General features: G+C 36.9%; 1 protein-coding gene across 2 annotated transcripts in view; it reads left to right on the forward strand.

The window, feature by feature from the left end:
- Positions 1 to 220: 220 nt before the first annotated feature.
- The window catches only part of Syt1 (synaptotagmin I), a 194,982-nt gene continuing 179,588 nt past the window's right edge, over positions 221 to 15,614 (forward strand). Inside the window, exon 1 of one of the 2 annotated variants that reach the window (XM_013020352.1) lies at positions 221 to 396. In XM_013020352.1, coding sequence (XP_012875806.1) covers positions 231 to 396 — 166 coding nt within the window. In that variant the 5' untranslated portion in view covers positions 221 to 230. The remainder of the gene's footprint in view (positions 397 to 15,614) is intronic. The other variant, XM_013020356.1, reaches the window with a different exon arrangement.

Below are 15,614 nucleotides of genomic sequence, written 5' to 3' on the forward strand. Positions count from 1 at the left end.
CTACAGCAGGCTTTACCTTCTGGGAAAGAACTCTCCACTCACCATGGTCCATAAATATTTCATGAACCCAACATAAAGTAATATGCTAATGATCGACTATTTACCCAGCAAGCAGGTGTAACCTCTGATGCTTTCTCATCTCTGCTACAGCTTTGATATGGGGGTCAGGTAAGCCCTGTTGAATTGTTCTTCTCTGTCTCCCTCCCCTTACAGATTCACCTGAACCTAAGATGGTAAGCGAGAGTCATCATGAGGCACTGGCAGCCCCGCCAGTTACCACTGTTGCAACTGTTCTTCAGAATAATGCCACAGAGCCAGCCAGTCCTGGAGAAGGAAAAGAGGATGCTTTTTCTAAGCTGAAGGAGAAGTTTATGAATGAGTTGCATAAAATTCCACGTGAGTATCCTCTATTCTCACTTGAGCGAAAAAATACATAGTGCTGAAAAATCACTTTATCCATTAAAAAAAAAACAACTCTCTAACATTCTATCTTTATGATCATATTCCAGTAGTAAAATGGAATGATCTCAGTACTAGAACAATCTTTTTTTGATTTGTTTAAATGATATTAAGTTGTACAAAGGAATTTCAATTCAACGTGTCAGTTTGTGAGTATGATTCATTTTGATCAATGTCATCCCTTGGAATAGTCTTATTACTGTCTTTAAATATGTTTTATAAATGGCAATGCAATTCATAAAATAGCTCTATTTTGTGCTTGCTATAGGTATATATTGTTTCTCTCAAGAACATTGGTGTCCATATGTTGCATTGTACATGATTTGGATTTATATGGATAAAACTCTTCTACTGTAAGGCTATTCCTAAACTACTGATCATGTTTGCTTTCCCATCATTGCAGGTTTCATTTTCTTTAATTTTAAAATCTTTTATTTTAAAATCTTTGGCCCAACTTTTAATTTTTTAAATACATTTTTTAGCAAAAATACTGTACAGAGGGGTTACAGTTACATGAGCAAGGTAATGAGTACCTTTCCTATCAAGCATTGTTGCCTCCTCCTTTGTTTTTCCCCTACCATCTCTTCCTTCCCACCTCTCAACTACACTCCCCCCTCACCCCTTTCCCCTTCTCCCCTGCCTAAATTGTAAAGTTCGTTTTTCAACATAGTGTCTTGTACATCTCATTGTCACAATGGGTCAACCTGTATCCCTATTTAAGCATTTTGTTTTTTCCCTTCCCCTCTCCAAGTTAGAGAAGTGTATATAGAAGATGCAGGGCACCAACATCAAATACAGTGTAAACAGGGGTTATACCATGGGGGAGGAACATACAAAGAAACAAAAACTCACGTAGTACATTATAAATACATTAGGAACAATAGCAAGAAAGAAAAAAACCACTTGTGTTCCTATCTTGGGGTTCATTTCTCTTAACATCATTTTATCGGGTCATATGTACATAGCTTTTGACTTTTTCTGCTTGACCCAGAAATATACTAGTTATTGCAAATAAGGGAAACCATAGGACCTATGTTTCTTTGGACCTGGCTTACTTCACTTAATATAATTTTTTCCAAGTCTTTTCATTTCTTAACAACTGGGGTGATAAATTTTTTTGTTGTTATCAAGAAATGCAAAAAAAACCCCTATGTTTATTTGTGAATTGAGTCTAATCAGTGGCTCTTAATTTTCTTCATTTTTATTTTTCACATCAACAAATAAAATTTTCTTTAGTTTGCAACATTTTATTTTTAAATATGTGTGTATATATACATATATATACACACACACTTATGTGTGTGTGTGTGTGTGTCTATGTGTGTGGACTATAATGACTAAATGTAACAAAATAACATAAACTTCACCTTACACAGTTATGGTTGTGCTGAAAACATCTATCATTCACTCCTTAGCATTTCTCAAGATTACAATACACTACTATCAAAGGAATCACTGTAATACTATAGCAACTGATACCTATAGTCACTAATACATTATTAACTATAGTCACCATGTTGTACAATAGATCTCTTGAGATTCCTCTTCCTAACTGAAATTTTATATCATGTGAACATTACCCCAACCTCCCCCTCCACTTCCTAGCTGCAAGTAACCACTAATTTACATCCTTTTTTTATGAGATCATCTTCATTTTCTTATTAAATCAAGTTTATATTTTTACCATCATCTAACAATAAAAACTATGCATATGAATGGAATACCAGGTAATATGTTGGCATATGTATCTATTGAGTGATATTTAACTCCATGTTGAACATATCTAGCTCCTAAAGCATTTGTCATTTATTCCTGGTAAACATGTTTAAAATCCTTCCTTCTAGTTTTCTAAAGTATAAAACAATTACTCTCATCTTTCAACACCTTCTCGTGCAACATTGAGCAGAACTTACTTTTGTCTAACTGTAACTCAATACTACTAATCAATATTTCCTCAGACCTGTACTGGTAAATTACACCATTCCACTCTTTGTGCCTAAGAGATTAACAATTTTGGATTCCACATGCAAATGAGATCATGCAGGGCTTTTCTTTCTGTGTATTATTTATTTGCTTAACATCATGTCCTGTAAGTTTTTCCATGTTGTAGAAAATCACAAGATCTTTTCTATGGCCTAATATTATTTCATTGGTTTGATTGGTAATACCAAAAGTTTTACTAGTGGATTCTTTAGGACTATGTATGTGATCATATAATATCTAAACAAAGAACAGTTTAACATTTTCTGGATGCCTTTTATTTCTCTTACCTGCCAAATTAGTCTAGTTTGAATCCCCAGTACTATACTGAATAAAATTGACACAGAATGAGCATCCTTGCCTTCTGGTCATAGAAGAAATATTCTTAAATCTTCCTTGTTGGATAGAATATTAGTTTTGGGTTTGTTACAAGTATGAATTTTGTTGTTGATAGATATTTTTAATAATTCTGTAATGTTCTGTTTTGCCAAATGCCGTTTCTCCATCTGTTGAAACCATATTATTTTTTGTTCTTCTTTTTGTTACCATATCACATTTATTAGTTTACGTAAGTGAGACTATTGTCACCTCACTGGGCTTAATACCAAGTTATCACTGTGAATGGTCTTTAATATACACTGCTAAATTCCATTTGTTGGTGTTGTGTTGAGCATTTGCACATCTTTGTTGGTCAGGGATATTGGTCTTTCTTGATAGCATCTTTGTTTGCTTTTGTTACCAAAATGATGAGTCCAGAAGAATTCTCACCTCTGATTTTTTGAAGACTTTGGAGAGAAATTGATAATGCTTTTTTTCAAGTTGTGTGATAGAATATAGCTGTGATGATGCGGTGTTTCACGGGTTGTTCTCAATCCTTGTGGTAGTGCATCTGTCACTGTATGTTTGAGGTGGATGGTACCTTATCGCCATCCTCACAGGCTGGTTTTCTGGCAAATGTCTATGTCACAGATGCAGTGCTGGTGTGTAACAGAAGTCCAGAATTCCTGTGGTTGGCAGAGAACATTCAGAAACTTGGGGCTGATGGTAACACATGTGGTTTACAAATGCATGGTAGATGTAACCACCAAGGCACTGGGGTCCTGTGGCTTGTTTTACATCACCAGAAGCCCCTAGAAATGGTGGCAAAGGTAATACTCTCAGAAGCCTGGGACCTACCACATCTGGTGTGGCTCTGGGGTAACTGAAGACAGTGGCTGGTACATGGGCCAGGGAAAGGGGCAAAAGGTGAAGAATTGTTATGTATTGGATTTTCAGGACTGGTTTCCTTCCTTCATTAAAAGACTTGAGAATGAGAATGAGGAAGATATGATGAAGTCTGACAAATAGGATAAAGGTCCTAAGACAAATATATATCTGTTATATCTATATACAGAGAGAGAGAGAAAGAGAGAGAGAGAGAGGTGTGACGTGAACACAATGAAAGGATGGATCATGATAGAGGATGAATTTGTATGTAGCAGAAGCCCTGTCATATGGGGTTTAATAAGCTGTTCAGAAGAACATGGACTTTTACCCAGTGAAATAAAATGCCAATGGGAGTATTTTTAGCAGATGTGTTCCCTTATCTACTTGAATATTTTAAAGATCATCCGTACTACCAAATTAAATGGTGTTTAGTGGGAGAAAAGGCGAAAGATAAAGCAAGATTTTTAGTAATCCAGATGATAGATTGATAAAATTTACAAGAAAATAATTCTATAAGGACACTGGGAATCTAAATGAAAAACATGAGGCATCAACTTCATAGGCCTATGTGGTTAGAAATTTTTTCATTTGTCCATCCACCATTATCAAATTTATCTGAGCTGTCCTCATAGCACAGTTGTCAGTAATTCCCATTCTCATAAAAGAGAAGAAATGGAGATGGTCCAAAATATCAAGCCGTAGGCTAAGAAACACAAGATCTCAGTCAACTTCTTCATTCTATTTCTGATCTAATAGATTAATAATGAGTCCTGAGATTTTTAATATAGTTTTGAGGTTACAGCAACCAAGGAGATACCAGATGTCTATGAGTATACACTCTCAATTTAAACTATTGTATCAAAATGTTTTTGTAAGAGAAGTATGAAATGAAAAGCAATGAGTAACACCAAATCCAATACACATCCTGCCTTGTCTTTAATGTCATCTCCTTCTCTGGGATGGCCAACAGTGCAGGACATATGACAAGGATTGAAATATTCACAACTATGAGACTAACTCAACAATTGTCTCCTTTAGGTCTTTGTCAATGACAACCATACTATTTAAAATCCAACTCCTTTATCTTGGTCCATCTTTACCAGCATTTTATGTGCCCAACCCTTACTTTTATTTCTCATTATATTACAAAGCACCACCATATATATGATTCTTTGACATTAAATTGCTTTATTTTCCGCCAGATAATGTGGGTTCTATTAGGCAATAATTTAGATGTGTTTTATGCCAGTTCCATCCTTAATGGAACCTGCCTGATACATAGAAGGCTCTCAATATGTATTTGATGAGTAGATGATTTATGAAAGTCAATTTACTGTGCATTGTAAAGTACTCCTCTTAAACTTTGAAGCCTAGCTTGGTGCTGGTGGCTCACACCTGTAATCCTAGCTACTCACGAGGCTGAGATCTAAGGATCATGGTTCAAAGCTAGCCCAAGCAGGAAAGCCTGTGAGACTTTTATCTCCAATAAACTACTTAGAAAAAGCCGAAGTGGCACTGTGGCTCAAGTGATAGAGCACTAGCCTTGAAGACAGAAAGGCTCAAGGACAGTGCCCAGACCCTAAATTCAAGCCCCAGGACCAGAAAAAAAAACTTAAAGCCTTAAGTTGTTGACAAATTATACTATTACAGCATAAATTTCAAATTTCACACACTAAAGGAAGGCATCATTCACTGTGTGATTCCCATTTTAGAAAGCAAAATGTTTCTGTCTTTACCACTCCTGTCTTTTTTAGTCTTTTTCTCTAACAGTCAGTCATTGCTTTATTTCCTTTCTGTTCATCAGTAGGAAAAAACACAGCTAGGAAAATTGCATGTGAAACTTTCTCTTGTTTTCTGCGGCCAATCCATTGCTCCATTCCTACACCACTTTATTGGGTCCTGAAAATCAGACCAGATAATCAGTAAGTTTGCTTTTCTCCAAAAACCTAAAATAAGAGTCCTAGAGGACCTGGTAGTCCTCACCTTGACAGAAAGAAGTAAAATATCTAAAGTCATAAAAATGGTATAATAAATAAGCACAGGAACAAATTCTATCATAAAGATAGCCATGCAGTTTTATTAAAATAGGTAACAGTACATATTTTATACTTTTGTTTTAATCTATCATGGTGTTTACTGCCTGTGTAATTGAAATTTCTATTAGGATTTGTTTTCCTCATGGGAAGCAACACTCAGAAAAAATGTAAGATACCAGTAAAACCAAATTATTTCAGGAGCACATGTTATGGAAAGGTTATCACTTTTGACTTGGCATAATACAGTGTGACGCTAATGACAGGTAACAAATTAGAATATTAATCGATTTCAGTCTCTGAACTAAATCTTGGCTATCTAGCAGATGTGTATTTTTGCAAAATTGATAGCAAACAGCTTTAGTCTGTCACTTGAAATTCCCACTTGTAAGAAGAGAGGTGTCACAATGGCAAAGAATGTGCATGTCATTAGTGAGGTAATCTGCACAGTCCAGCCTGGAACATATTCAAACCAAATTGCCTGATGATATCATCCAGAACACCACAGGGCTTAACATTTTAAAGAAAGGAAAAGGAAATGGTAGCAACTGAGCATTTTTATCTTTCAATTCAAGCAGCACACTGTTATCTAAATGAAGCAGACAAGGTTTCTCAGAATGTTTCTTTATTTTGCAACTTTGATTTTAATAAGACTAGAGCTATGGTTGGTTTGTAAAGCATGAACTCGTGTCATCCAAATAGCTATGATTAAGGTTTTGATATTCATGAGCTTCTTGAAGTAGAGTGTACCTTTCCTTAAGCACAGCAGAAAGCCAAATAACCTAACCCTGACTCTCAGTCCACAGGAAGAGCAGCTGGATAATTCATACAGAAATGTTTTCAGGTAAAAAGTTTCATAAGGAATTAAAAACTTAAGCTCTAAAGGCAAACTGAATGAACTCAAATTCTACCACTATTTCATAGTAGCTATGTTACTTGGGGCACATTAATTAAATCCTTTCCTATATCAATTCCTTTCTCTCTAAAATTAATGATTAAATAATTCTCTCATCATAGGATTGTTAAATCAAAGCACCAATGATATAAAATGCTTACCACCTGTCTGACAGAGTAAGCATTCTTTAAACAGTAGCTGTTGTTAAACTCAAGCTGCCATATTATCAGGATTCTATGCCTATTAAAGAAAACCCTGCTTAAGTCAGCCACTCAAATTGAGAAGATTCCAGAAACTTTGCAGCCAAATACATATACATTGCATTCTTTAAGCCCATTCCTGTGATATCTTCTTGTGGGGAAGATGAATTCTCTTAATCCCTTCCTTATCCTTTCCTTCCCTCCTTTCCTATAGCAGACAGATGTGCTCATAGTTCATGTATCAGAAAGTATTCAACAAAATCAAGCCCATAATAAGTGCTTAATGAAATACAAGTTTTCTTTCTTCATGCACTAAAGTTTTCTTCCCTTGACCTTACCTCAGTTCTCAAGTTGACATTCTATATCTGTCATTTTTCACTGGTTAATTGTAAATCAAACAAACAAAATATCAGTAGGTAGATCAGTGTTTGCCCTCACCCCCAACAGCTACTGAAACTAAAAAACTAACAGTTATATGGTTGCTCAAATATAAAACAAGCAAATACTTATCAATAAGGTATATACAGTCAAGTAATATCCCTTATTTGGTTGCAGAAGGAAGATGGGGTTATGACATGTCAATGTCATGAAGATAACATTAAAATCAAGAAATTAATCATAGCATGTGAAAAAATATATTGTTTATTGAGCACTTATCACGACTGATAAATGACATGTGATACAGATTGTAGGTGTAAGGTGTGGTCAGGAAACATGACCTGTGTTATGATTAAGTCTTAAAGGAATGTCACAGAGGCTACAAATCACCAGCTTTCCTCGATCAATACTGGAAACTATCAGTATTCTGTGTGTCTCTCCAGAGACCTTGCTCACTAGCATTCATCTTCTAATCTCTGTTTTAAATGGTTGAATACGTAAAACACACCACCTCCTACAATTCAACTTCTCATTGCATTAGCTAATTTGAAAAGTCAGTGGTTATTCATTTTGTTTCTGCATTTCTTCTATTGCCCTCCCTTACTAAGATAGATTTCATGTTTATAACTATTATGACCCATGTATCAGTGGTTAGATTTTTATGGCATTATATAAGTGAACCTCTTCATATAGGAGTCCACCTCAGCTACCATCTGCTGACTCCATTTTTATATTTTAGGAAACTGGCTAATATAGTAAATTAAATTAATCACTGACTCCATTTTTTACTTTAGGAAACTGACTAATATAGTAAATTAAATTAATCACTGTTAATCTCTACTAAACAGAATTATTTGAAAAAAAGCCACCTGTAATTCTGATGTGTTATTCTCAAGCAAGTATTTGCAGTATTGAGTGAGTCCATCAGTACAATGCTGAGGAAACTATTTGGGGCAGATAGAGAGGTGAGGAATGTAATTTATTCTTCCACTCAACACACATATTTCATTTGTTTATCATATGCAATTTTTCATTTCCATGTAATCTCTATTCAAAATGTAGAAGAAAATACATGTGCACATGTAAGTATTGTGTGTGTTTTAATAGTACATTTTTTAACGTCTATGGCAGGATGTCAATTATTTTTTGGTTTTTTTGTTTTGTTTTTGGTTTTTTGTTGGTAATGGGGCTTGAACTCTGGGCCTGGGCACTGCCCCTCAGCTCTTCAGCTCAAAGCTAGTGCTCTACCACTTGAGCCACAACGCCACTTCCTGTTTTCTAGTGTTTTATTAGAGAAAAGAGTCTCATGGACTTTCCTGCCCAGGCTGGCTTTGAACCACGATCCTCTGATCTCAGCCTCCTGAGTAGCTAGGATTACAGGCGAGAGCCACTGCCTTCCAGCTTACATCTTTGATTTTCTTTGTTTAAAAAAAGTCTTATGATTGACCTCTAAATGCAAACATATTTTTTGAAGTTACATTTGATTCTTTTATATACTTTGCAGAACTATTGTTCTTAAGCACTTGTGTGCTAAAACACAAATTATTTTATTATACATTAGCCCTCTTATCTCTCTTTTATATAGTTAGCACACATTATTACCCTTTAAAAATAATATATCTAGATATTTTGTTGTTTGCATCCTAGGAAAGAAATGAGAATATAAAATATTTGCTATAAAATGGAGCAATGTACACAAGTGTGCAATATAATTCTATCAACATCCTGGGATTGAGGTAGAAACTTAACAAAACTACTTGCTACTCATGTTGCATTTCAAGAAAGTTGTTCATAAATGTCCTTTGCAGTTTCCCTCTAGGAATCTCATTAGGCATAAAATCCCCCCCAAAAAATTGAGTCCTTCAAAATGAACTAGTGGTGGGGGACATCATAAAGCTCCAAAGCATGGATATTAGGGAGAAACAGTAAGCATGTAAAGCTACCAAGTAAATTAAGATTGCAGCTAAATTTCCAAACCTTATTTAGCAACCTTCTATTAGCATCTCAAAGTTATTAAGTAGGCACATCTGAGGAAAATAAGAGACATGAATAAATACCTTAGGCCTATATTCAAAGTACTTCAAGGATTACTTTGTTGAAATATTTTACAAATACACAGATAGCCTTTCAAATTGCTCTGTGCAGCAGTTACATTGCAAAGCCACAGGCTACATTGTCTCTAAGCAAAGCTTGACTACCAGGGCAAATCTAGAAAGAAAACCATGCAATGAGACACCAAGAGACTGGTGTTTTCTCTTCATTCTAAGGATCATGTGAATTTTTATTGCTGGCCTGTCAGTTTGGCACCAGCTCCTATTAAACTGGATAAGGAATTTAGGATCAGTCACTAGAGGGAAATCATGTCATTTCCCATTATATTTTGATCACTTGGCTTTGTTTTTCTTTTATTTCTGTGTGGTAGAATGGAATAAAGGGCTATGTTACAGGGTTTTAAATTCTGTATCTTCTGTGTCCACATGCCTCCTCCATCTGTCTTTTCAGTAAACTTAGATGGCTTTGAAATCACTATTAAGACAGCATGGTTCCCGTTAAAAATTTCCTCACCAAACAACACTTCATTGAAACTCCTGCCCTAAAAACTTTTGATGCCATTTGAATTCTTTGTTTTCACATTTACAAAAGTTTAAATAACAAAGAATAGAAGAAAGAACGTAGAAAGAAATGAAGGAAGGGAGGGTGGAAGGGAAGGAGGGAGGGAGGGTGAGGGAGGAAAGCAAAGAAGGAAGGAAGGAAGGAAGAAGAGAGAGAGAGAAAGAAAGAAAGAAGGGGGAGAGAGAAACAGAGAGAGGAGAAAGAAGGGAAGGAAGGAGGGAGGGAGAGAGGGTGGAAAGGAGGAGACACAATTATAGATTACAAAAGACAAAAAATATATTTGGTTGATAAGTATGACTAATATATGTGGCTGATGCCATTTTCTAAAAGTAGTATATACCTGTCCAGAAACTAAAGAGCCCAGATCTCAATTAGTCATATTATTTAATATCTTGAAAGTAAAATTCCATTAATGTAACTTATTCATAATGACTTAGACCAGTTCTTTAAAATGCATGAACTATCACAGTGGATTAAAAACATTTGTCATAATCATTACTCTCTATAAACTGGTATATTTTGGGAACTGAAAATTCAGTGGCCCTTAGTCTAGAATCCTATGCTAATCACTCAGAGACTGCCCCAATAAACTCATCTAGGTCCGGGGAAGATGGTTTGCTCAGGTGAGAATGTGTGAAGTGAGGTGGTTTATAGTGAGAGCGATGGAGTTGCTTGCTGGGTTCAGAATCCAGACTCTACCAATATTAATTTGTGGCCTTGGGCAAATCATTCAATCTCCATGTAAAATAATAATTTTGGAATATAATATTCGCTATATTCAAAATGCTTAAGTTTCCACTGTCCACTTACATAGCATGTTTATATGTGACAGACTGTATATGCTAGGTTAAAGATTAAGCCAGAGCACCATCTTAATGGGATCTGAGCCCCAATAGCATTAAACACTCAAAACTTCTCAGCCAGAAAGCCTTCTAAATTAAACCATCTTGCAACAGATTTTTTATGTGATGATTCAATGTAGCATTTGCATATTCTCCAACCTTGTCTCTGCCTGCCCCATCACCACCACCACATACACAGGCTTACAGCCTGCTCCAGCAGGACAGGTCTGAGAGTTAAAGACTTTGTTACCCATGCTTCCAGATCTTCCTGCGGTCTTTTCTGCCTCCGATTCCTAGTTTGCCACTGCTTGTCTTTCTGAACTAGTTCTCCTTACCCTCTGAAGTCCACTCCTGTTCCCAGCCCCTGGCTACCAACCCCCTAATCTATTATTAATCAGCAATTCTTCCTCAGGAACATATATGCACATGCTGCTAATTTTCACTTTGTGCTTTTTTTTGTAAAGATGCTGTAGAAGGGTTACAGTTACATGAGTAAGGTAATGAGTACAATATTTGTCTCAATCATTGTCCTCTTCCCTTCTGTTGTTGTTCCGCTATCCCTTCCCTCCCCCACCTCCCAGACTCCTCCCCCTCCTCCCCTCATTTCCAATATACTGTCCTGATACTGTCCTGTGTGTATCTTTGTTGCAATGGGTCATCCTGTGTCCTTGTTTCAGCGTTTTGTTATTCTCCTTCCCCTCCCCAGATTAGACATATGTATATACAAGATGCAGGGTACCAAAATCAAGTACAGTGACAACAGAGGATATTCCATAGGGGAAATAACACACAAAGGAAACACCAACAACAAATAAAAGCACACTTAAAACAATAACAATAAAGACAGACCTCTTGTGTGCATATCTTGGGGTTCATTTCACTTAGCATCATCTTATAGGGTCATATGTACATGGCTTTGTGCTTTTTGATCCTTTGTTTTTTGGTTTCTTTGTGTTAGACAATGTACTTGAATCCAGAAATTGCTTTTCTCCATCTCTGTATCTCCAGTTCCAGCACAAATCTGGCTCACCGTAGACAGAATTATGATTCTCTTTAGCTCAAAAGTGCCTAATGATTATATTGAGTTATCAAGAAGAATAATTCTAAAGAAGCTTACTGGAACAGGCTGAGAGGCATAGTAATCAAGATGACAATTGATCTTAAGCTGGAACAAAGGCATACTACTACTGCCCAGAAGCATTTTGCTTTGCCCTTGACCACTTGAACCTTTATAGCCCATCTTTTCCTTTGCTCCCCCTTTCCTTTTATTTTCCCTTTTTCTCAGCCTTCGGTGATGTTACCTTCAATCCTGTTTTCTTTCTTCTTTTGTCTGTGCTGCCTCAACATGTACTTTGGTTGCTTTAGTCTCTTGAGGCTAGCGGCAGCCCCATCCGATTCCAAGTCTAGATGTGCGTGGCCACAAAACTAGCCTTCTGAGTAAAGACTTCTCCCCACAAGCATTTTTATTCAAGATTTGAGGTGCACTACTAGTTTTATTCTTTATTTTAAATAATAATAATATATTGTGTTGGAATACCACAATAAGCTCATTTTCTACAACTGCTTTATAATACAGCTTGGATACCTGTAATTCCAATGAGAAAATTCAAGACAGAGCTGGGAATGCTGTTTACCATGGCTTTTCCTATAATGGATGCATGTGTTGTTTTGCTTTTGTGAATAGCTATGTGCAGAGACCCAGCGTGGGTTTCTCTGTCTCACCCTATCAGGCACACAAAGCACAGCATTTGAGTCTTTCAGCTACTGCTGCTGCAGATAGCACCACAAGAGCAGATGTCATTTGAAGTGGCGCTTTCACAGGGCCTTGCCTGCCATCTCCTGCCCACGCTGATTGGAACTGCTCCCTGCCACCTCACCTTTCCAGGGTGGCTGTCATCCATCCACCTTTCTTTTCCAGATCTGCTAATGTGGCTCTAATGTGATTTAACTGGCTGTCTTCCAAGTCCTCATCAGTGGTGAATCTGTGTTGCTATTTTGCATTAAGTAGTCTTAAGCTGTAACACCACTGCTGCTGATTGAAAGCCAGGTACTTCCACAAGGGTTGGAGTTTAATAACCTTTCTAAAAGTTGAACACTGCACGATGATTTCACCAGTGCTTCAATTATAGGAAATCATATCAGCAGCTTCCTGGTCCATTCCACAGGGGAGACTGAGGCACTTTGCCTCTATGTGGATTACTTGACTTGGCCATTTAGATAGGCTGAATCTATAGGTACAGGCAGCCATGTACCTTTAGTAAAATTCTCCTCCTTGGCTGCCATCCTGTCCTTCCTTCCTTTATTCCTTCCTTCCTGCCATCCTTTCCTTCCATCCTTTCTTTCCATCCTTTATTCCTTCCATCCTACCATCATTCCTCCCTCCCTCCCTCCCTCCCTCCCTCCCTCCCTTCCTTCCTTCCTTCCTTCCTTCCTTCCTTCCTTCCTTCTTTCCTTCCTGCCTTCCATTGTTCCTTCTTATCCCCTTTCTTTTTATTCTTTTTAGTTTTTTGAGACAGAAGTTTAGTCTTTTTTACATTAATTTTTAATAAGTTTTTATGGTAAAAATACTGTGGAGAGGGGTTACAGTTACATGAGCAAGGTAATGAGTACATTTCCTATCAAACATTGTTGCCTACTCCTTTGTTTTTCCCCTGCCATCCCTTCCCTTCCACCTCCACAACTTCTATATTTTCCCGCTACCCCCACCCCCTCCACCCCCCCAATAGTAAAGTTCATTTTTCAACATAGTGTCTTGTACATCTCATTGTTACAATGTATCTCTATTTAAACATTTTGTTTTTTCTCTTCCCCTCCCAAAATTAGACCAACACCAAATACAGTGAAAACAGAGGTTATACCATGGGGGAAGAACATACAAAGCAACAAAAAATCACATGGCACATTATAAATATGTTAGAAACAATAGCAAGAAAGAAAAAACCACTTGTGTCCCTATCTTGGGGTTCTTTTCCCTTAACATCATTTTATATGGTCATATGTACATAGCTTTTGACCTTTTCTGCTTGTCTCAGACATATACTAGTTATTGCAAATAAGGGAAAGCACGAGGCCTATATTTCCTTGGGGCTGGCTTACTTCACTTAATTACTCAAGGTGATTCGAAACTTTGGCAAGGTAGCAGTATATAAAATTAACCCTCAAAAATCAATGGCTTTTCTGTATGCCAACAATGAAAAGAGTGCAGCTGAAATCAGGAAAGCAACTCCTTGTGTAATAACCCCACAAAAAATAAAATACCCAGGAATTAACTTAACTAAAGAAGTGAAAGACCACTACAATGAAAACATTAAAAACCTGAAAAGGGAAATCAAAGCAGAATTTAGGAAGTGGAAAAACCTCTCATGATCCTGGATTACAAGGATCAACATCATAAAAATGGCAATACTTCCCAAGGCTATCTACAAACTTAATGTGATACCTATCAATATTCCAACTTCATTCTTAATGAAATAGAAGAAGCAATCCAAAAATTCATATGGAACAATAAAAGACCCCGAATAGCAAAAATGATCCTTAACAGGAAGAACAGTGTTAGAGGAATATCAATACCAAATTTCAAACTCTACTACAAAGCCATAGTAATCAAAACAGCTTGGTACTGGCACAAGAAGAGACCTCAGGACCAATGAAATAGAACTGAACACCCGGAAATGAACCCACAGAACTGTAGCCACCTAATCTTCATTAAGGAGCTAAAAAAATAGAATGGAAGAAAGACAGCCTCTTCAGTAAATGGTGCTGGCAAAATTAGTTAATCACCTGTAGAAAACTAAAGCTAGATCCTCATATATCACCATGCAACAGAACCAACTCCAAATGGATCAAAGACCTCGGAGTCAAAGCAGACACCCTGAAAATATTACAGGACAAAATAGGTCTCCTTGTCACAGGCTGAAATTTTCTTAATAAAGACCCAGAAACACAACAAATCAAAGAAAGGTTGGACAAATGGGACTGCAAGAAGCTGCAGAGCTTCTGCATGGCAAAAGACATAGCTAGCAAGATCAATAAAAAGCCTATGGTTTGGGAGATCTTCACTAGCCATACAATAGACAAGGGGCTCATATCTAAAATATTTTTGGAACTCAAAAAATTAAATCCTCCAACAACAAATCCTCAAAGAAACAACTGCCCGATAAATAAGTGGGCTAAAGATTTAAAGAGAAACTTCTCTAGTCATAAAAGAAATGCAAATCAAAACAACATTGAGATTCCACCTCACCCGAGTTAGAATGGCTATAATCAAGAACTCTAATAACAACAGATGCTGGAGGGGATGTGGACAGAAGGGAACCTTACTGCACAGTTGGTGGGAGTGTAAACTTGTTCAACCGCTTTGGAAAGCAGTGTTGAGGTTCCTCAAAAGACTCCACAAAGAGCTCCCCTATGACCCAGCAATCCCTCTTTTAGGCATTTGACCAAATGATCACAAACAAGACCATACTAAAGCTACCAACACAACTATGTTTATTGCGGCATTACTTACCATAGCTAAGATATGGAACCAACCCAGATGCCCCTCATTAGATGAATGGATCAAGAATATGTGGTATATACATATATATTGGAATTCTATGCCTCCATCAGAAAGAATGACATTGCCCCATTTGTTAGGAAATGGAAAGACTTAGAAGTTTAGTCTTGACAGAAGACAGAACATACTGTCTTGCCAACTAGTTAACAACTCCTAGTACACCATTCTCTATTCTCTCTCCTTTCTACATGTCTACTGCTATCATTCCTGTTCAGTCTCATCTGTCTTATAATTACTATTCTCTCTTAAGAAGTTCACCTACAACTATTTTCACTCATGAGCAATCCATTCCTTATGGATCCCAGCTTAGAATGCATGAGCCTCTTATTCAGAAGACTTTAATAACTCCCTATTAGCTAAATTGTTAAAGTCCTTTATTTGGTACTCAAGCCCTTCTATAGTTTAGTTCAACCTACCTTTCTTATCTTTTTTTTTGCAATTCATTTATGTACT

The sequence above is a fragment of the Dipodomys ordii genome, unplaced genomic scaffold (assembly GCF_000151885.1).
Source record: "Dipodomys ordii isolate 6190 unplaced genomic scaffold, Dord_2.0 Scaffold3, whole genome shotgun sequence".
NCBI classification, from domain to species: domain Eukaryota; kingdom Metazoa; phylum Chordata; class Mammalia; order Rodentia; family Heteromyidae; genus Dipodomys; species Dipodomys ordii.